Here is a 24,021-nt window from a genome sequence, read left to right on the forward strand (position 1 = left end):
CCATAGCCCCTCTCTACCCTGTAGCTAGCATACTTTCTCTTCTCACTAGCACAAGCCCCTTCTGAGTATTTTCTCCCTTCCCAATTCCTTGATCAGCCTTTCTCCCAGATAGAACTTCCATTGCAATACATACCCTGTCCACTAGGTGGCACCCTTATTTCAGTCAGTCCCACACCTTATTTATTTAGCCCTCTGGCTTATAATATTAATACATCTCAACTCGGTTATTCTAAGCCCTGCTCTTAACATACTCTCAGCTTTAAATCCTGCTTTTACAATTATCATCTAGCTATTCTGTAACCTGCACTACTACTGTTATCTCACTTATCTATACATAACTAAACTTACCTTAATAAACCTCTTCCACTGATTGTTCCTCTCGAGCTCCTTCCTTCTTTTGTGTCAACCTGCTCCGTTCGCCCGCTGCGGGCTCACTCCGCTCCCCTAAACTACCTTCATATCCCACCCACCCCCAGGGGTCCTACCTTTATTCATCACATGCACCTCCCTCCTACCTAATTACCCAGTAGCAACTCCTTCCTCTTCCCCCTCCCCTTTCCTCCCAATCACTACCTTCTCACTTAAACTCTTCACTTCTTCCTACCACCATAAACAATTAAAGCCCTCTTCACTCTGCTATACCTCCACTGCTTCATAGGCATCCTCCTTTCTCCTTATCCACTTATACCATTCTTCTTTTTTTCAATATGCATTTCTTAAGTCACCACTCTCTCTACACGCCTTGCTTTCTCCTTGTCTTCCTAATTCCTCTCTACTACACCAGCTCGTTCTCCTTCACTGCTAATGTAATGTTACCTACAAAAATAACATTCTCACAACCCCACCTTCACCTACAATCCTTCTCACATTTCTACTCAATCTCTTCCTCACTTATACATCCCAACCCACATCACCTATTCCATCTTAAAATCTTTTCCTCTACAATTAAGATACTGTCTCCTAAACTACTCCTGGATTTTCCAAAACTCACATTATTTAAACTCAAATGACTAAAGGATACCTCCTTCAACAATCTAGCCCTTGCTGGAGATATTCACCCCAACCCTGGTCCTAGTCCCCCTACTTGAAACACCTACCCCTACCTCCTTCCTCCTCCCACAACACCCTAAAAATCTTTACCATGAACGCCCAGAGTCTTAACAACAAAGCTCATCACTTTCAAGCTTGGCTATGCCACAGCCAACCAGACATCCTAGCAATCTCTGAAACTTGGCTCAAACCCCATATCTCAGATGCTGAGATCTTACCTTCAGGATTAAATATTCTCAGAAATGACCGACCAAATAAGAAATGGGGTGACTCTGCCTTAGTATACTCCAACCTCCTCACCTTAATACACATCCAAACTACAATTCCACATTTCCAGTATACAGAATTGACTGCTGGACTACTAAAAATGAATAAACACAAGACTATCTGCATAATAGCCCTTTATATCTCTCCTGGTAACAATATCTCTACCCTTGAGGATATTCTTCTATGGGCCTCTACTGAAATTAAGTACGAAACTTATATTTTAGGAGATGTAAATATTGACTGGAACAAAATTAATAGCACCTCTCCCTCCCTATCCATCAACCTCTAACTTCTCTCAGATAATTCACTCATTCACCCGACCTAACAAAGTAAATCCCCCTGGATCCACTTTAGACTGGATCTTAGTCTCTGATCCTAATAAAATAACCAACTCTGGCACAGCTCCTGATTCCATCAGCGACCATTTCCCAGCTTACATTCATCGCTCAATGACCTCTTCCCCTCACCAGCACCAATATATTTATACACGTAACCTCAGTAATTTCAACCCCACATCTTTCTCAAACAGGTAAACTGGCAAATACTAAACTCCCTTCCTTTTGACAATGCTATAGAACACTTCAACTCTGTCTTCCTAGACACTCTATAAACACCCTTGCCCCCCTTAGACACAAGAGGGTAAAAACTAATACAGCTCCTTGGCTATCCAAAGATAGTAAGAAAATTATGCACCAAAGGGACAAACTTTGGAAGCTCTACCAAAAAGATAAACTTCCCAATACCCTGCTCCAATACAAACAGCAACGTAACCTAGAAAAACCGCTAATAACCAAGGACAAAAAGTCCTACTACATCAAACTCCAGTCCAACAACAACAAAAACCCCAAGCAATTCTGGAAATCAATAAACTCCCTGCTTAATCCAGGATCCAGAAATAATCCTTGTCCTGACCCATGCAAATCGGATCTTGATCTAGCCTCTGATTTTAACTCATTCTTCTTAAAAACTATTGACCTGACCAGGACCTTCCCCAACATTAACCCACCAGCCCCTCTCTCTTCCTCATCCAACCCCACTAATAACTCTCCCCCCATGTTCGACTTCAAACTTGCCTCTACTAACTCCATAAAAAGACTTCTATCCAAACTTAAACCATGCCCTAATGCTCCTGACAACATTCCCTCTGCCTTCCTAAAATGTGCTGCTGATGCCTTTGCTCTCCCAATCAGTATTATAATCAACAGATCTATTAAGGAATCTTAGTCCCCAAACTCTGGCGCTCAGCCTATATTCTTCCCCTTCATAAAGGAGGAAAAAACACCAACATCTCTAACTTCCACCCTATTGCTCTGCTCTCTAAAATCCTTAAAGTGCATTCACCTTCAACGTATACCTTACCTGGCCCAAAACAATCTTCTTACACCTACACAACATGGTTTCCGCCCAGGTCATAGTACTATAACTGCTCTACTCTCTTTCTTAGAAACAGTCACTCTGGACATCTAGTCTCTACTGTTCTGTTCGATCTGTCCCAAGCATTCAACACTGTTTCACACAAACACCTTCTTTATCACCTCTCAAAGCTCTATCTTTCCCCAAACACTATATCCTGGTCCTCCAGTTACCTATCAGATAGAACTCAGGCAGTCAAATGGAAGTACTCTACCTCTTGCTTACCTACCCCAACTGGCGTACCACAGGGGTCTACTCTAGGGCCCATGCTTTTTAATATTTTCATAAACAACTTTCATGCTGCCATTCCTGATTCCAAAATTATTCAATATGCAGATGATTCTACCTTAGTCTGCTCTGCCTCTAACCTCTCAGAATTGCTGTCTAAAACACAAACTGCCTTCTCAACCACCGAAAATTGGATGTGCCAAAGCCACCTCTCTCAATGCAAACAAATCAAAAATTCTACTTTCCCCTCCCACAAAGTCTTTCTCCTACAACAAAAATGCCTTCAAAGTGCTGTCAAACTAATTCAGCTATAGAAGTGGTTCCTTACGCTAAACTACTTGGTATTACTATTGATGAACATCTCAAGTTCGATAGCCATATTGAACAAAATATTAAGAAAACCCACCAAAAGCTAGGTATGCTGTATAGGAACAATCGCTTCCTCTCTTATACTACTAGGAATACTCTAGCCACCACTTATCTACTGCCTTCCTTATTATATGGAGCCTTCCTGCTAACTAACCTATCCTCCTCTAGTTCCTCCAAACTAGAAAACTGCTATAATAAAATCTCAAAATTTTGCTACCAAATCTAAACCTTCTACCCATCACTGCCTTACCCTAAGATCCCTAAAGTGGCTTGAACTCCCAAACTACTTAGACTTCCTCCAACTCACCACTGCACACAGACTTGTATGTCACCCATCTAAGTGTCCAGCGCTAATATCCTCCCCCATTACACCCCCAATAGAACTCTCAGATCCGAACATCAAAACCTAATTGCTATCTCCAAACCCAAAAGTACAGCAGGCCAACTTCTCGCTGTCTCTAGGCAAAAAAAATGGAATTCCCTTCCTCCTTCTCTAAGAACCATCCCAAACTTAGAAAACTTCAAAACTCAGCTTACCAAACACCTGGCCACAAAATGGAAATGCAATTGCCACCATCCAACCTAATCTTCCTTGGTCCATTCCCCTGGGGGGTTTTCCCCCTCAGGTTCCTAAGACCTCAATAACTCTCCTGCTATGCTTCCACGAGCATTTTCTAAGCTCTCCCTTCTCCATTAGCTATGAATAATTATCAATACAATAACAATAGCTATCGATAACCTCAATAACTCTCCTTCAGCTATGCTCCCACCAGCATTTTCTTTGCTCTCCTTTCTCTACTAGCTGCTTATTTCTTATGGTTCAACATTGTAAATATTGTATATAGCTTTCCATTACTAATTTCTTTTCTGAAATTGTACATGTACAGTGTAGCCTAATTTTACTTAAATGTATGTATATAAAACATCTTCTCACCTAATATCTGAGTGTGCACACTAAAGAAAATGTATAAACAATAAATCCACACTCAGTGCTTTTCTGCTTATGCATATTTTCAAGGTACTTATTTGTAACTGTTTCCATATTATGTAAGACTGACATCCTTGTATTTCTGTACCTTATCTGTATTATGTATCTTGGAGCTTTTCTTCCCCAGGCCTTCACTGAAAACGGGTCACTCTGACCCAGTGGACTTCCCCGGTAATCAAACTGGAAATAAAAAATAAGTAAATAAATAATGCGCATCTCATTACTAAAGGTTTTGCATCCAAGAAGAAAGAAGTCATTGTCTCCCTCTACTCTTCCCTCATTAGGCCAATCATCGAGTACAATGCCCCATTTGGCATGTACCTCAGTAAACACCTGCAACAACTGGAGAGGCCACAGAAGTACCTCACAAAGAGGATCCTAGGCCTTAAACACTTGTCCTGTATGGACAGACTCAAAAACCACCAACTATTCTGTCTCGTGTCGCCTACTTAGAGGCGATCTCTACTTGACATACAAAGCCATGTCTGATCCAGCACTGTTAGAAATGCTATAAAGAAAGAAATCCCAATCCCTCCACACCACACGCTCCAGTGACCTCAACCTCATTACCACACTCAACAGAACGTGCTGGAGTGACAGGTTCATAACCCAGAGACTGCTTGTTATGGAATAGACTCCCCATACATGTCAAACAGAGCACCTCACTGGCCTTCTTCAAAAGAAACCTTGATGTGTGGATGGGAAATAGAAAATTCACCCCAGGGATCACTCCAGTGACTCTACTTGACAGAGGCACTGGGAACTAAGGTCGGGTGGTATGATGTCAGGGTAATTCTATGGGCTAGGCTTGTAAAGGCTCCAGGGCCATTAACCTAGTACACACCTATGAACCTGTAAAAGCCTCAAATTGGAAAACCCCAGGCCCAGATGCAGTACCTAACTTTTGATTAAAAGTATTAGCATCTTTGCATGAAGATTTTGCCACGTGTAGGAAGTATTTATATGCACACCCCAAACAGACACCGACATGGCTAACAGGAAAAACAATGCTCCTACCTGAGTGAATCTGCAAGCTACCCTAAAAATTATAGACCAATAACTTGCCTTCCAATGATGTATAAACTATAAGTGGGATTTGATGCCAGCAGAGTTTATAGTCATTTAGAAGAAAACTCAATCATGCCAGTAGAACAAAAGGGCAATAAAAGAAAGTCATATGAAACAAAGTATCATTTGTTGTTAAAGTCATAGTGGAGAACTGTAAAAAGGAGAAGAATCTAACTATGGCATGGCTTGACTACAGAAAAGCATTTGATAGTATCCCACATTCATGGATAAAATAGTGCTTAAAAATGTATAAGATACACTCTACACTGATTGACTATATTACAGTGACCATGAAACAATGGCAGACCACTTTGCAATTAAGCTTTGATAAAGGGTAAATTATTATCTCAGGGATAAAAATTCAAAGGTGGATATTCCAGGATGACTCTGTCACCACTGTTATTCTGTCTTGTCCTTAACCCATTAAGCTTTCTACTTAACAACTTAGACCATGGCTATAATTTGGCACCTAGAAAACAACAAAGTGTACAGACTTCTCATCTTCTTTGTCGATGATTTAAAACTGTATAGCTCATCAGATGAGGAACTGAAAGTACAACTGCAAGTTGTCAAAACTTTTTCAGATGGTATAAGTATGTCATTTGGTCTTGGTAAGTGTGCAAAAGCAACATTTATAGCAGGAAAACTGCAGCACTAGGAAAACATTAGTTTGAGACAAGAATGTGATATAAAAGAACTTGAGCAAGAGGGGGTGTATAAATATTTGAGAATTGATGAAGGATCAACAATAAAAGATTAACAAATATGAATAATACTTAGTAAGGAATACTTTAGAAGACTTAAATTAATCCTTAAAACAACATTGACATCTAAGAACAAAATCCAGACTATAAACCAGTTTGCTCTTCCTGTCCTAACTTACAGTTTTGGAGTGGTTGACTGGTCCCAAAACATGTTGGATAGATTAGATAGGAAAACAAAAAGGATGCTTCATGCTCACCAAATGATTTATAAAAATCAGTGCATACCAAGATTATATATTCCCAATTCCGAAGGAGGGATGGGCTTCCTTGAAATTTGATTACATGTATACATGTTACATGTATCTGCAGTCGTGAGACTCCACAAATCTGCTGACCTCACAAGACCCAAACATGTGGAGAATAACTCTAAGATGACTTCTGTGCTTAATCTAGCAGTAGAATATCTGCGTCAAGCAGGAATGGAAATCAAACCAGAAGTAGATAAAAATCAGGCAGCAACTGAATGTGCCAAAAAGCAAAAGAATGAATATAAGGTGAAGGACCATATGAGAAGGCAAGAAATGTGGAAAATGCATAAATATAGTTGCAAGTATAGAAAACGTCTGGAAGAACCTCATGTTGATCAGGAACGAATGCAGGAAAGGTTAAGGAGAGGCAAATTCAAACCAAGAGATGAAAGTTTAATATTGGCGGCCCAAGATAGTGGGCTACATACACGCTGGTTTACAAAGTCCATTGAACATGTTGGAGAAACAGACAAATGTAGGTTTTGTAAAACCAAATTGGAATCAGTCGCACACCTTGTTGCTGGTTGTGACATACTAATGGCAGAAAGAGTGTATACTGAAAAGCATAATAATGTGACAAGACTGTTGCACTGGGGATTGTGCAAACATTCTGGTATTGAAGTTGCTGAAAAACACTAGAAACGAGCCACAAAGCATCAAAGAAGAGGAAGTTTACATCACATGGGATCACCCATTACCAACAGTTCAAAAAAACAGATATAGCAGTCCATGAAAAGAAGACAAAAGTAGAGTTGATCATTAACATCACCACACCCAGTGACTACAGTGTGTTCTGTATAGAGAGACAGAGTCATAAAATATCAGGATCTGCAGGCAGAAATGAGAGCAATATGGAAGAAAAATACCCATACAGTTCCAATAGTAGAAGGAGCAATGAGTCTAATAAAGAATCTACAGTCATATTTAGATATGTTAACAATACATGTAACTCTGTACGAATTGCAGAAGGAATCAGTACTGGGCACATTGCAGGTGCTGCGAAGAGCGCTTTTGGTTAACTTCAAAGATTGAAACTACTAATTTCATGAACTTTAATCGTACTTTGACTTAGGAATGGGGTCCATTCCTGTCATGGTATTAGAAACCCAAAAGATTTGGAGAAATTAAAAAAAAAAACAGCAAATCAGTAAAGGACCTTAGTGATGTTAGCATGCCATGAATCATATAGTAGTTAATACTTCACACTGTGACCGCAGCAAACTTGGTTCAAATCCATGTCATGGTAAGATTGCAATTCTTGGCATGGCATGAAGACTCTAAATTTTGGGGTTGTGGTTTGGCGAAATGTTTTAGGTGTTTACCCCACATGTGAGAGGTGCGGGATTTGATACTCACTAAAAGAAATTGACTAGGCTTAAAATGACCCACAAACTCAACTAGCCTAGTACTCATGTATGAACCTGTTAACCTATGAACATGGACAGCAAAGGAAAGTGAATACATTCAGTGAGGTTACACTATGTATTATGCCTATGTGTCCATGTGTAACATCTGAATAGTTATAGAACATTAGTTGGAATCTAGTTATTGCTGTATGAGTAAGTTCATTTAGCTGTAGTTCATTTTTTCATGTTACCACTTATCTGTTTAAAACTTTTTATTTTAGAACTGCTTCTGTTAACATATATCTGTTTAAAACTTTTTATTTTAGAACTGCTTGTGTTAACATATATTTGTTTCCATACTTTGTTTTTCCAACTATGTTGGCTGATTTTTATTAAGTAATATATTTTATTATTCAATTGCAAAAGCCTGTGGTTTGTGTTTTATTAGTGTGCAAGAGTGTTCAGACAGTATTGATGTATCACCAACCGATAGTCACCCTTAAAAAGGCAGATACAGTTTTAAGCTAAGTGACGTATGTCATGGCTAGCTTTTATGAGTGAATAGCAATTATGGACTTGTGCTAGTTTGGTACTGACACTAAACAGGTGCCATTAGCCCCTCCTGGAAAACAGAGTGTGTGTGTGTGTGTGTGTGTGTGTGTGTGTGTGTGTGTGTGTGTGTGTGTGTGTGTGTGTGTGTGTTTATTTATACATCTGGTCAAGGCTCAGTTACTACACTTGCACTGACAGGCATGGGGCTAAGAGTAAGGAGGATGGCATTCTGGGAAACCAGTCATTACTCAGCTCTCCAGCTGTTCATCTTATTTGGGTGCGGTAAATATTGGTCATAACCCAAGGCAACAGTTCAGATTTGCTGTTCACTATGAAGGCAAGTTGCCTATCCCATATTGTTTGGTGGCAGCAGTACAGAATAAACACCTGTGTCCTGACAGATAATTTGGTGGCCAGTGGAGTGAATTTAGAGGCCATAGCTCCTGTCCACCATATATAAATTGTTGGCATTGGTGGAACTGTAGGCCTATATCATTACATATAAATTGGTGGTCAGTGGTGGGGGATTACGAGACTCAAATCCTTGATTATCACACAGATCATTACACATTTGACTTTTAAGGAAAAAAATAGTTTTGAGAAACTGTAAAGCTGATGACAGTTACTATCTTCCATGTTGGGATAAATAAGGTTTGTAGAAGTTTTGCCTTTGGCCACTGGATTGCTACTCTTATGTTTGTCCTTATCTCAGTAATTGTTAGTATGATCTCACCAAACTGTAGAAGCCTACATAACTCTGAGACAGCCAAATATTTTGTGACTAAATTTAGAAACTACTAACCCATTACTATATATGTCACAGGTACTCATCTAGCTTTACTACTATCCCACTCTTTAATGCATTGCTATTCTCTTCTTGAACCTTGGCCTGTGCTACCAAAATAGTTGTTTTTCCATTGGTAATTATAGCTGCTTAATTAGAAGCCTGCAGTTGTCCTCATTTGTTAGAGCTGGGGTTAAACACAACCCACCCTCCTTGTCCTTGCAAAACAATAATACCTCTTTAGCATTTGTCAGTTCATCATTCCTGTACCCCACTCACATCTGCACTCCCAACCCCCTGTATCATCTTGCTGCTTGTCCTTGTAATTATGCCAGCAAATTCACGTATCTGCTTTTTTCCTCGGCCAACAACAAGGATTCCCGAATACCCACTTTACCTTTTTACCCACACAACAATTCATGTTCATGAAATCTAACCATAAATTATTCACATTCAAGTCTGTAGCCAAAGCATACTCAAATATATTGGTATTCAGAGATTATGCAAAGGCTAATCTACAAAACCTGGTTGATAATCTAGCTAAATTCAGTATTCCCCTCCATCCTGATGACCCCACTGCGTATGTGGAATCTTTACCACCAAATTCTATGCACATGTGAATAGCTGCATAAATGGGGGTCTATGGTTATTTGTCAAACACCACACTCATTGAATGGCTGTTCGTCGAACACTAACCATCGAACCAAAACTTAATCAAAAGGCCAAATCATCATAAAATTATGTTGAATGATGATAGTTGGCCAACATCAAGGAAGCCGAATAGAACACTTGCTTACAGGTAAGTTGGCTATAATTAAACCTGCCCTTTCTCCACTGTAGTGCAACCTTGGATTTAGTATATGTAATTAGAGGGGGTGAGGGTAATCATAGCCCCCATGTTAAGAGTGTCAAACACAGCCCCCCACACAGCCGGTAATAATAATAATTATATATAGGTATACCTGATAACACCGACACGCCAAAACACCACCGAAATAACCGACACGACAAAACCGAAAGAAATCGAAAGTTCAAAAACACGAAACTTCACATGCCCGGCAAACCACAATCCTGACAATCAACAAAACAAATACCTTTCCCAAAAAACACACACACAACACAAGCACACCAAAAACCTTACAAACCTACACTAAATCTTACATACACAACTATCTATGCACTAACCTTAATCCAAACCCTAACCCTATGGTCCGTCACTATCGCACACTTACCTTACCCGCACCCTAACCCTAACTCACTTAATCCACCCGTAACCCTTAAGTCTGTCACTATCTCTCACTTACCTTACCCGCACCCTAACCCTAACTCACTTAACCCGCTCCTACACCTAAATTTCATCACTATCGCACACTTACCTGACCCGCACCCTACCCTAACGTCCGTCATAATTGCACATTACCTTACCCACACCCTGACCCTAACGTCCGTCCCTATCACACACTTACCTTAACATGTCGGTGTTCTCAGCATTGGGATTTTCAACTGTCAGTTTTCTCCGTTGTCGATCTTCCAGTATCGGTGTTCTCATCGTCAGCATTTAGAACTTTCGTCGTTTTCAGGTAGTCCTCTATATATATATATATATATATATATATATATATATATATATATATATATATATATATATATATATATATATATACACACACACACACATACTAACTACGAGGTCGCACTACAGTGGGGAAAGGGCAGGATTAGTTATAGCTAACTGGTAAGTGCTCCATTCGACTTCCTTGATGTTGGCTAACCATCATCTTTTGACGTATAATTTTATGATGATTTGGCCTTTTGATTTACTGTTGATTCGATGGTTAGTGTTCGATGAACGTTCTGTTTGACGAATAACCATAGACCCGTATAAATGCATATGTCCTCCTCTGAAGCAAATAAAATGCCAAATTTAAAAATAAACCCATGTGGAGGAACCTACATGTAAACATTACTCCACCCACCTGTTAAAAAGAGAGGAATTTAAGGAACGGGTAGTGTAAATTATTCGAGAACTATTAGGGAACATAGACATTTCTTCAAAATATATAACTAGTGAGTGGGATAAAATGGAAGTGGATTTCTAAAATAGATTAGAAATAAAAGAAAGAGATATTGTTAAGAAGTAAAAAGAATTATTTAAAGGGGCTGACAAAGGTTAAAATATTACAGAATATGGGGAATCTGTCTGACCAAGAAGAGGTCCAACTGCAGAGTGCTAAAGACAAAATAAGGGAGTTTCTGGATATTACAAATGAATTTAGAATGATTGCTGTTAAGTATCTGTTTTTTGATGATAACTGAAGAGTACAAAAACTTTTTAGCACAATGACTTGGGCAACAGAAAGGGTTGTTGCCAAACTTAGGGAGCCTATAACAAGAAAAATAACCAGAGATCCTGTAGAAGTATTAGAGGTAGTTTGTAAATTTTGTGAATATTTGTATAAAGCTGTGGACTGTGGAAATGAAGAAAAAAGTACAAATGGAAATTCAGAGATAGATGAAGCTCAACAAAACAATTAACAGTTAGGATAGGAACAGATGAGATAAAAACAGTGACGTAAAATCAATCTGCAGGAAAGTCTCCTGGAATAGATGGTATTCCTTTGGAAGTTTAGAAGCTAGAAGAGAAGAAAGTCATAAAGAGCTGGAAGGGTTTGTTTAGTAGTATTTTAAAAGGAAGGGAAGCAGCAACATCCTGAGAAAAAGCTTTGGTGACTGTAATACCTAAAGATGGTAAAGACCCACCAGACCTAGCTTCATATTGTAAAGTGTTTACATCTATAATAGCTTTTTTCATTGCACAGTGTATTAGAAAGAGTCTGGAAACTAGGTCTAGGGATGTAATCATTCCATTATATTTGGCACTTAGTAGATTAATTATGCCCCCTTCTCTATGTACTGGTCCAAACACTTGCCACAACTTGAATTACCACAATGGCTTCTCACCAAGAAAATCAAAGGCTTAAATCATAAAAACTACACAGATCATCTCAAAGTCTTGTCTGTCTTCTCAGTATAATGCAGGCTGCTGAGGGGTGATCTTTGCCTCATGTACAGAATTTAAGCAGACCCTGTCCTTCTGTTCTACTGCACATCAGCTAGTCTAATGGTTTAGCAAACAGCCACTTAAGAGATCTTACTGTCTTCTACATGATACATAGAACATGTTGGAGGGATAGATATGGATCACAGAAGAATTCCCCTTCTTTGGAATCACCTTCCTCTTCACATAAAGCAAAATACTTGCTATTCAGACATAATCTGGACGAATGGATGAGAAATTGCACTTTCACCTCTGGTGTAATACCCATATCCCTTATCGATAAGGTTAAAATGTAAATGTTGTGTCTAGCTCTGGGTTATTAGTACTTAAATTACAAGAATATAAATTGTATCAATAGCCTAGCATGTACCTATGAACGTAATAAATCTATATTTACATTACTGTTGCTCCACCATTTATCAAACATAACTCGGCTCTTCTTTATTAATTGTTCATATTCAAACCCAGACAAAGCACATAACATGGATATGTGCCAGCAAGAACTGAATAAGTAAGCAAGTAAGTAAATAAGAAAGGATTAATCTTAGATATAGTAAGTGTAGTCAGTTAAACAAAAAACAAACAAACAAAAAACATTGCTTGAGAGCTGGAGTCATACTGAAACTCTCTATATTACTACGGTTGTATAAACCTGGTTGGAGCGTAATTCATGCTGCTGTCCTTAATTTAAAATGGTAGTATTATTTCAGTAGTTACTGGTCTGACAGGAGAATAAAGGAGGTACAGTACCTCTTAAATGACAAACGGTTTGTGTATAGGCCCTTTCAATTTTTGCCCGTCAAGTCTAAGCATGAACCAGCCTGGGTATAGTATGAGTTTGTGGGTATAGTATGAGTTTCTGGGTATAGTATGAGTTTGTGATAGGTAAGCACCTAAAGTATAACGTTGTTGCCTGTTACATCTCTCCTCCTTTCTCTACACAAAATGTCCACTTAGTTCAATGTGTTCTGGTATCAGAGGTCAGAACACCATTCTTCTGGAAGACTTTAATGTACTTTGGAGTAAAAAAACACATTCTGCCCTGGGCACATGATTCTGAAGATATAGTTTGCAGCAAACGAATACTTCCCCTACCCAATCCAACCTTAAGACTGGCAATCATAACATTCTTGTTTGAATACTGATGAATGCAGCAAGCAACTTTCTACCCAAATCCTTCAGGACTTGCATATGAGTGACCACTTCCCTATTATAACCAACTTTTCTGCAAGAAAATCTAAATTGTTTGACTGTCACTGTCATACAGAATGTTCTGTCAGAGTATGAAACCTCTTTTTCTAGCACAACTAACTCATACTGACTTGTTTTCTGTCTCATATCAGTGTAGTTGCAGTCATGTCCTCTTAGAATTTCTGAATGTACTCCAGCTCCTTCAAGAAACCCATTTCCATCTGTACACTCTGCATTTTATGTATCTGTCTTTCCACTGATTTATCCCCAAAATATTTCAACAGCTTAAACAAAGTGAGAAATCTGGGGTCTATATTATGTGATCGAAGAATCTCTTCTTCGAACACATAATCGATACATATACAGCGAATGCTGTAAACCGTAAATAGCCACGTCCTCAAATTTTTTCCTCAGGGAAAATTTTAGTTGGTCATTATTGGGAATTGCCCTTTAATGTAGAGTGATCTCGGAATTGGTATATTTAGTTAGGGTGGTGTGTGTGTGTGGGGGGGCAAAGCCCCCCACTTGATTAGTGTTTTAAAGTTTTTTTATTTTCCGGCCACGTGAATTTTTTCCCCCGAGGAAAAAATTTGAGGACGTCGCCATTCATAGTTTACAGTGTTCTCTGTATGTGTGTCGATTATTATGAGTTAGAGATTCTTCAATCACATAATATAGACCCAGAATTCTGATGGTTATAGATTTTGGGCAGCAAGCAAGACTGGACAGCATACACCTCCCTCTGTAAGGAGGGCAGACATCTATGTAATTCATCTATGACTACATTGCTATGGGAGATGCACATTTTCTCCTTCAGGAATCCTAAAAACTTCAAGAGGGAAACTGATCTGTTTACAGACAAAAACACCTCCACCTGACACTTTTCCCATCCCAGATGTAGTGACTTGATCTTTGGCTCATCTTACACTGCAGACTCTAATATTGATCTTCCAGCTGACTTGTACAAATCCTAGGAACCCACACAAGATTGCAAAGTTTGTCACATTGTACTGTTATTAGCAGTCAGCCATTTAACCTTTCCATTTTGCACCTCAGTCTGGATGACAACCTTTAACAATTCTAGTTCTTTCATTGGTTAGTAGATTTATTTCTACTCTGTACTGATGGCTTGATGTTTTACTTAAAATAGCATACCTTGACAGTTTCACATTCTTCACCACAACCACAGAAAAATTAAACTGCTTAGGTGTGTCCCTTCCCATGGTTTACCATACATCAACAGTCTTCACCCCAAATTGTTGAAGGTGTCTGACACCTTTATTGACTATCCTTCTTGCATCATAAATATTTTTCTGTCTTTTAGATATCTGGAAAACCTTAATTATATATACACTGCAAGGTCATCCACAGGTATTGCCTTCTTCAGCTTGTGCCCTGTTGCTGTTTTCTTCTCTTTCAGACAACAGCATGGTACCCTTAAAGCTATCCTGTTTGTCTAAAAACATTTACTCAAACATGGAAAAGGGGTGCATGTGCAGGTGCCTTCTTCGTTAATACCAGCATTTGATTCCATGTGCCATCTTCTTCTGAGAAAAGATTTACTACCACAAGCTGCGAGGACTTCTTGCATAGATTGGCTTGCTAGTTACTTAAACATCTGGTCCATTTGAATATGCATCTACAGCTGTTTTACTCTGCTAAGAGGGCTCCCCCAAAATGCAGCTCTTGGACCAATTTTACATACCATTTTCATGAACATGAGTTTTGCAGCCAGTACCCAGGACATATTACCGAGGACATGGCCATCACCTGTTTGGAGGCCTCGGCAAAAAACATCGGAACCCACCTTGAGAAGGACCTGATTGCCCTCTCCTCACTTGAGGCTAAACAAGTAATACAAATGTGGGTAAAAGGCCATTTTATTTGGTACTAGATTTGAGATTACCTTGGTTGAACCTGGCTGGTCTTTCACATCTCCTGCTGGAAATGCACTACAGATAATGCGCCAGTATGTTTCTCTTTGTACTTCAGTAGTCAAGTTGACACTGTTCAAAACAAAATCATGGGAATTTTGGCTATCATGTCTTACAGTTCCTCACCACAAAACCATTGCACCTTTGGTAATAATGCCCTTTTTACTTTATTGGATTACAGGTTCCCAACTGTTGGCCCAGTCTAACACAAAAACAGTCATTAATGAACTACGTTTGTCAATTCATGATGCATGTCCCCAAAAAGGAACAGCATTGTAAGGTTTTTCTCATGGCTGATTATTTGCCATTATTGACAGGAACAACTGCACACTCATTCCCCTTACTATAAGATTCTGAACGTTAGTCAGTCTTCATCACTAAAAGTCAATGTATTTATTCTACTTCCAGCTAGAGCCTTCCTCTGATCTTGCCTTATCACAAACATTCTTCAAATCTCTAATTACTTGCTTAACTCCCAAGTATAGGGTGTTGTCTTTCTCTGCTCACTCTGCCTGCTGTAATGTACCCCATTGGATATTTCGACTACCTACCCTCCCTGTTTTTATGATTAAGGTTAGGGAATAGCTTGCCTTTCTTTCCAGCTAAAGTGACCCACATGGAATTAATGTAATCATTACCTCTTACCCTAAATAAACTTTCTAGTCCTCAGTTTGGTGTCTTCTTGTTGATATATTTCTTCCTCTGAGTTTATACAACAGTATTGTTACTGGCAGTAAGACACTTTACCTTTCCATTCTGAGCCTCAGTTTGAATGGCAACAATTGCTGCTTTTACTATTTGTTTTTATCTTTACTTGTACTTTGTAGAAGTGTCCTGACTTTTATGTTAGTATAAACTATTTTTTTCTGCACTGTAAGTAATATTCTGTATTCATTTCTATGTCTCAGTAGTGCTGTTTTTTCACATTACTGTTTTTGCTAGTTAGCATACATTCACACATTAATCTAAGCTTATCCTACTAATGTTATATGAATGTATTGTAACCAGTTTACCTGAGTTTTATTCTGACTGCCTATTATTTATGTTTATTGACATTTGGTTATTTGGAAAGTGTATCCATTTTCACCGGTTGCCAGGGTAGAAAACCTCCACAAATGTAAGAACAGAAGATACATATACATAGGTGAAAAGTGACATTATATTACAAAGTACTGTAAATACATAGATTAATATGATTATTAATAAAAATATGACAGAATAACACATATTTACCATCAGTGAAACAAGATAAATACAGTATCATGTAGCACTGAAAAGTGTTGCCATTTTATAAATGAGTGAGTTTATTACTCATAAAGCAAATGTTAGAGGAATATTCAAACAGTGGATAGGAGAAAGAGAAGAGGAAGGGAGGGAGGGGACAACGAGAAGTAAACATTTGTTCGAGGTGATAAGTGGAGTAGCTATGTGAGATGGGAGAAATACAGAGTTTATTATTGTGCACCATCTCTTTTTTATCCTCTCTGAATTAATCATTTGAGAAAACAATTGCAGCTCAACTCTCCATATCTTAATATCCACAATTTTCTTCTTCATTCGCAGTATATTTTCTGACAAGAGTACAGTACCCTTATAAATATCTTGTAGCACAAAATAGTTTTTCAGGGGATTTTTCTCCATGCCAGCTGACAGTCAGCCCTCTTTTTATTAGCCTTGAGTTAATTTGCTTCCCTGCTACTCAGGGGACTATGTGGTTTAGGGAAGAGCTATCTAGAGGGGCCATTGTTCAGTTAGCCATGGAGAAGTTTTGCACTTGTTTTGATCAATAATATGAGTGATGAGGGCATTTCTGCTAAGGCCCTAACCCCCACTCCTGCTGTCTGATATGAGGTCCCTGTGAGTACTACCATCCACACACACACACACACACACACACACACACACACACACACACACACACACACACACACACACACACACACACACACAAACACACACACACAGATACATGTCCCCACACTCTAGTTTGGTAAACCATGTCTGTCATTGGATATTAGCTGCAACTTTAGCACTTGCAAGTCTTTATTTTCTTCTAACCAGACCATCACTCCTGCAGGACAGGAAAACTAGGCCTGGCTGCTCACTTCTACGTCACCATCTGGCTTTTCCAACTCCAGAACCGCTATTCAAACTCAAGTTTTCTGGGACATAATTTGTACTTTATCCATCTATGCCAGAAAGCACCAACATTTTAGTGTTTTACTGCTGTAGTTCTATTGTGGCTGATAAATGACACCTATGGTTTTGTCCACTCACATGTATATGGAGTGATTGAATGGGTGATATAGATGCATATCTGTATCTACTTCCAGAAATGTAACGTGATGAGCATAGATCTTAATGTGTAACTTGTAACAAATGGAGGGGGTATTTTCTGCAGTACTGATACAAAGTCCTATTAGGTTACATTTATTTGAAGATGTGGAAGTAATGTTCCCCCGCATTTGAAGTAGGGAGTGATTATACTTTTGTTAAGTCCTTACATCCTTACCACTGCAACTTTGCATCCTCAAAATAAAAAGAAAATTTTTTTTTTTATTTCTGTGAAATCTAAGTAATATCTAATCTTATTTTACAAAATCCCATTTTGTTTAGAAGAAGATGAAGGAGAAATTGTCATTGGATGTGCCAGTGAGGAAAGAGCTGCAGGAGAATGAACAGCCCGATGAGAACCATATACTGAAATCTCAGAATCGCCACTCACCGGGGTCTCCACGTAAACGTCATGGGTATGCTGTAGCATTTTGGAACGCAATAAGTGATACAATTTGCTAGTAGTTTTCTTGTGAACTTTGATAGCTGATCAGTAACCAGGAACGTCCTGAAGGTATATGCATTTGAATTTGTGTGGTCTGATATTGAGAGTAAACTACTGAAATTTCCTATTCTGTGATTTGCAGCTCTGCTGTATTTTCTCTTTCCGAGTTTGTTGGCATATATGCTTCCTACCAAGACAGAGAAAACATTTTCAGCCCCCTGCGTCTCATTTTTTTCCTGTGCTTGTTGGCATGTGTTCTACTGACAACATACAGAAAGCATTCTCAGCCTCTGCACCCTGCATTTTTTCCTGTTAATTGACCTTTGAACCTGTTGGTTAAAAAACACAAAAAGAAACTTTTGGAAACACAGGGTTGTTGGGACCTTTTCACTCATTGTTTTAGTTTGTTAGTTGGGATATTTTGTAGACACCCTAATGTTTATGGATATCAGTCGGGTACGACAACCCTGTGTTTCCAAAAGTCAAACATTCAAGTTATGCTGTGCTGATGATGCCATAAGAAGGCAGAAACATGCATGCCCACAACTTGAGGGTTTGCCTTCATTGGCCTGAAATTGTCCATAAATAGATTTAAAAGTGAAAGAAAAAGTCATGAACATTCAGAACTGCCATTTAGCTGAACCTGATATCCTTAAAGGGCAATTTGCATATATCACATGTTGTCTCTGATAAAAGAGGTTTAAGGTATCAGACAGTGGAAAGTCTAGCTTTGCTAGATTTTTCTTTTTGTGTTTTTTCCTGTGTGACCGTTTTACTCATTGACCTTTTTGAACCTGAAGATCATCATGTAAAAATTCATGTGCTTGATGCTTAGGAAAATCAATATGTCATGCTTGTGGGAATGCACCCTCAGGTATAATGGATTTGCACCAACTTAGGGTTATGTTCAGGCCTTTCAATTCCTTGTTCTTCCTTTGTCAAATATGTTCCCAAGCACCAGTACCCTATTTCCCAAGGCGAGGACCATGCCTTTCAGTCGCTTAACACTATGAATTTCTCGTAAACACGGGGCCATACAGCATGGAAGGCAGGGGTTTGACGACGGTAATCCTCATCTTCTGTGTTCTTGGCATTGAGGACACATAGGGCAGGAGGACCTTATTTCAAAGATAGAAACAGCTCCCCATTAGGAGTCCTTCTTGGGGGGGGGGGGCTTTGAGAATGATAAAGTTCTTTATCTTTTGACCTGTGTTCACCTGTCTTCCTTCCAGAAAAATCTTGTTGAGAAGACTATCCTGGATCTTCCCATCCATAGAATCTGTACTTTAGGGTGATCTCTGTTGCTAGGAAGCATGTTGATGCCAGTCCCTGTGCTCCCAAAAAGGCAGAAGCCTCAACAAGCCTCCATCTGGTTGAAGTGAGATTCTGTCTTTTCAGCCTGTGATCAGCTACTTTGTAATCTGCATTGACCAGCATTGTTGTGGCCTGTGGCCAACTCCTTTGTAATCTGTGTTAACCAGCATAGGTTTCAAAGAAAGCCGTACCTTAGCATTTTAGCACCTGATGCAAAGTTTAAGGCATTGAATAGGGTGAACATAAGGTTATTTCCTCTGCTGTTTCTCAGTTCTGATCTGTCAGCTGTTTCTTATTTATGGTAGTTTAATTCCTCACTAGCAAATCAGGTACTGGAACAGCTTTTTGCCACTTTGAGTCTGATTTCAAGGAGGAAGTGCTTAAAACCACTTACTAGCTTTCACATTTGGGCTTTCTTGTGGCCTGCAGTCATTTTGATTGTGCTGATGCTATGGTTAGAGCAGTAGTGAGGGGTGATAATTTATTTTTCGGTCAACAATGAGTATTGGTGGTAAATTCTTCTGCTAGCTGAAATTTTGGGACTTCTCAGGACAGTTTCTCATTTTCTGAGGACAGTTCTCAAAATGTTCAATGCTCTGAATTACAAGAAACTCTAAATATATTAGAATGCCATAACCCAAAGCAGCCACACAGAAGACATTATTGAATGAATGTTGCAAGTTGTCTGCCATTAACTTGGCTGTTTTTGTTTTTTCAGTAAGGGATCAAAATTTATGACAAAACAGTGCCCAGTTGGATTTATATCATATTATGGGTTTTTTGGAAACTCAGAATTCATATGGTCGAGACCATATGATCAAGTTCCCGAAAACTTGAACTAAAAAAAAAAAATGTACCTTTTTGCAGTGGGGCAAGCCCCCACCTACACCTCCATAGCCCTTGTGAATTTTATATTCCAACTCTGAGATCACACTACAATGAGAAAAAGGGTAAATTCCTCGTTGAAACAATTCTGTGTATATTATGGTATAGTGGGGATCCGTGAATTTACCCTTTTCCCCACTGTAATGCAATCTCTGAGTTGGTATATATATAACTTTCAGGTGGAGTGGGGGGTGCAGGGTGGGCTTACCCCTCCTGCAAAAATGTAGATTTTTTTTTTAAATTTGAAGTTTCAGAAACCTGATCATATGGTCTTGACTATATAAATTTCAAGTTTCCGAAAACTTGATAATATGATATAAATCTGCCCAGTTATGTATGATGTAACTCTCTTGATCTATTCCATTTTTTTAGGAAACTATAGGCCCAATTCTAAAAGACTTGCTATTAGTGAAAGTGGCCACTTACACTGATATCAGATCTTTTGGACTCTGGCTACCAGTGCAGGTTTGTTTATAAATCAGCCTTACATCTATGTAAGTCACTTACACTGGTGTCAGAGCCAGGGACTAAACCAAAAGAAACCCAAAAGACTTGGAGAAATTTAAAAAAAAGTGTCAGAGTCGTGGACTAAAACTAAATTCCAAGAAATGCATAATAGTATCCTTTGGGAAGTCATCCACCCCTCGTAACTATTATATTGACAACACACCCCTTACAGTTGACCCAATAGTCAGTGATTTAGGGACACACATACAGTAATCTAGCCTTTGACCATTACATGTCTACAGTAGTGAGGAAACCATTTTATGTTGCGCAACTTATAAACAAAGGTGTGGCATTTAGGTCCAAGGAAGGCATTGCTCCACTGTATTTGGCATTCATCAGACCTATCATTTAGTACAATGCCCTCTTTAGTATATACGTAACCAAGCGTATCCAACAACTGGAATGTCCACAGAGGTTCCTCACTAAAAGAATACAGAGTGTAAGTAAAATATCGTATGCAGACCACCTCAAGGCCCTATTCCTATATTTTGTCTCCTACAGGCTGTTCAGGGGAGATCTATGCCTGGCATACAGGGTATTGTCAGACCTCACTCTGATGGACCTCCTGTATATCCACAAAACAAGCAGCACCAAATTTACCCATTCTAAAGACTTAAACCTTGTCTGTGATATAAATAGGCTCTACTGGAGAGACAGGTATGTATCCCAGAGACTACCCCTTCTCTGGAACAGGCTCCCCATCCTTGTAAAGTAACAAAGTTCCTTCCTAACCCAATTAAGTGCAACTTCGACAATTGGATGGAGAACAGGACATTCATTCCTGGCTTGGCACCTGTGTCTGTAATGGACTCTACTTGTAAATATTTCATCTCCCAAGCTTCTGCTTACATTTGTCAAGGGTACCAGAACTTGTCAGAGATTTGGGATGCATGGCTAGGCTTAAAAAGGCTCTTGTGATTATTAGCCTGGTAAACACCCATGAAATCTATGAACCTATGAACTGAGTGCAAGTCTTTGGGAATCAGGGCAGACTTACAATGAGAGCAACTCTTTTGGAATCTAGCCCTACATTTAAGTACTTTTTCATTAACAAAATACTGCGGAGCTGGATACAGAAAATGCTATCATTTGATGATAATTGTGATGAAACTTCGACATCTTGAGGATATATAGTTGTGATTTACTCTTGATTTTGAATTTGAAAATCAGGTAAGAAATGCAGGATATAAAATGTTATCCATGTTTACTTGATCAGATAAAAGTATTTTATGCTACCTAGAAAACCATCAACTATTTATATCTTTGAGTAAAAATTGTTAACATACATGTGAAAAATGCCCATTTTTGGGGTGGAGCTAAATTTCTTTACAGTGTACGTTATGAGTAGTGGAAAGCATCAAAGATATGTAACAGTTACAATGTGGAATAAGCTGATAAATGTTGTAGTATTGTCATCATGATTAAGCATGAATAAGTTACTGTTTGTCATAAATTATTCTATCCAGATGTTTACACAATTTTATTCAGGTTTCCTGGAGGGTAACATATTTGTAAGTTATGGGATTTGTTGGACAGGAGTATCAGGCTGACTTCTTGAAGAGTATGATTTAAAAAAAAGTCTGTGTGTGCAGTGCCCTACCGATCCCTACTTTTTTGCATTACTTAAAAGTCACAGAAATGTGAAAAAGACACCTAGTCATCCCACTGTGTCAGAAAAGACAAGAGTTATGTCTAAAACCGGTGTATGTTTCTGTAGTCTTTTGAAGCTCGTTGTTGTTAAATAACAGTCCTATATTAGAAACACCAGCTATCTATCTAAAATTTGTAATGTAGAATGGCATACTAAATTCTACTGGGCTACTCTCTATACTTCAATTTCACATAAATCAGGTACTGAAGAAGTAGTGCATGAAATAGGGAAAGGGTTTCACTCCAGCTATATGTATTGGGCATACTTTATTTTTCACAAACAGAAACAGTCCGCTTTCCCGCACAATAAAGGGATTTCCTCCGAAGTCAAAGAATATTTCCTCCACCGATAATGTTGCAAATAAATTTATTATGGAATAGTAAAACAGTTAAAACAAGAAATAGTCCACAATTGAACCATCAACCAACACCGGTAATCCGTTCCTTAGTTTAGCTTAAATTAGCAGCAAACAACCAACACCACCAGCCCGTCTTACATGTAAACTGTTAGATTGAGCGCGCTTTCGTCCATAGATTACTGGACTTCAGAATCTACGTTCTCCATTAAGATGAGCTCTTAAATACACATCTAAAGGTGCCAGTTATTCAATTAACGTAGTTAATTGTAGTTATAATTAACTTTTAAAGGTATATGTAGTGTGGCAAATACTATCTTTTATAATATGGGCCACTTAGAAATGTATATGTATGTATATCTGTATATTACTATATATCTTAATACATCAAAATAAATATATGTCAATATATATGTGCACTTCACTTAGTCACTGCAATATTTCTCTGTGCCACTCTTCTTTTAATAGTAACAGTAGTCTGAAAAAAGTACTGCAACAGTGCAGTTTTCTAATAAAGCATGTCACATTTCTTAGTAACTGGTAACATCCAGTTTATTTGTTGTGTTGACCTAAACATGTGGCACAAGTAATGTAGCAAATTTAATACACATTTTATAATAAAAATTACAAATTTCTGTGGTGGGATTGGAATGGGTTGCCTTGTATTACTGAAGTGACACTTTCTTCTACACTAACATGTAAATGGCTGACATTTTTTCACTGAATTTTAAGACAATATACTGCTATGCAGCTGCCCTGCGTTTGATTTTCACAGCTTCCCTGTGACTTTTAGCAAGTGATTTAACTCAGTCAAGCCTATAGTGCCTTCTTTGTATACTTCCAGTTAACACCCATAGCTCCTTATGGTATCCAAACCTTTCTTGGGTCTGACTTTAACAATGTGATGTACCAGCTTAGGATAGACAGGATTAGAAGGAGCAAGGAGTTATTAATAAAATATCAGTTTGTTAATTTATGATGTCCAGGAGTGAAAAGCCTTTTTAAGTTGATTTTTTAGAAAATGGTCTGGAATGCAAGGATGTGTTTAGGCTGTAAGAGGTGCAACATTCCATACCACATAGGTGTTAATGAGTTAACCAGATCTTGCTACTGGGCCACCCCTGAAAAGAGACTCTGTATCTATTGGGCCTACCTGGTTAACTTATTACTACCATACCATTCAGCTGCTAAGATTTAGGTATAGTGATATGATTTTGACCCTCAAATTGTGTCTTGTTTTTCTTAGATTTTATTTATTTCTTTATTTATA

The 24,021-nt window shown here is 38.6% G+C and overlaps 1 protein-coding gene across 3 annotated transcripts in view; it reads left to right on the plus strand.

Annotated features, from left to right (window-relative positions):
- Window positions 1-24,021, plus strand: part of MDM1 (Mdm1 nuclear protein) — a 1,807,772-nt gene that overhangs the window by 661,512 nt on the left and 1,122,239 nt on the right. For 2 of the 3 annotated variants that reach the window (XM_044062890.1, XM_044062892.1), the window contains one exon: window positions 17,877-18,010. In XM_044062890.1, the coding sequence (XP_043918825.1) occupies window positions 17,877-18,010 (134 nt within the window). The remainder of the gene's footprint in view (window positions 1-17,876; window positions 18,011-24,021) is intronic. The other variant, XM_044062891.1, reaches the window with a different exon arrangement.

This window comes from Protopterus annectens, chromosome 2.part1 (genome assembly GCF_019279795.1).
Source record: "Protopterus annectens isolate FY-2018-M chromosome 2.part1, PAN1.0, whole genome shotgun sequence".
Taxonomy (NCBI): domain Eukaryota; kingdom Metazoa; phylum Chordata; order Ceratodontiformes; family Protopteridae; genus Protopterus; species Protopterus annectens.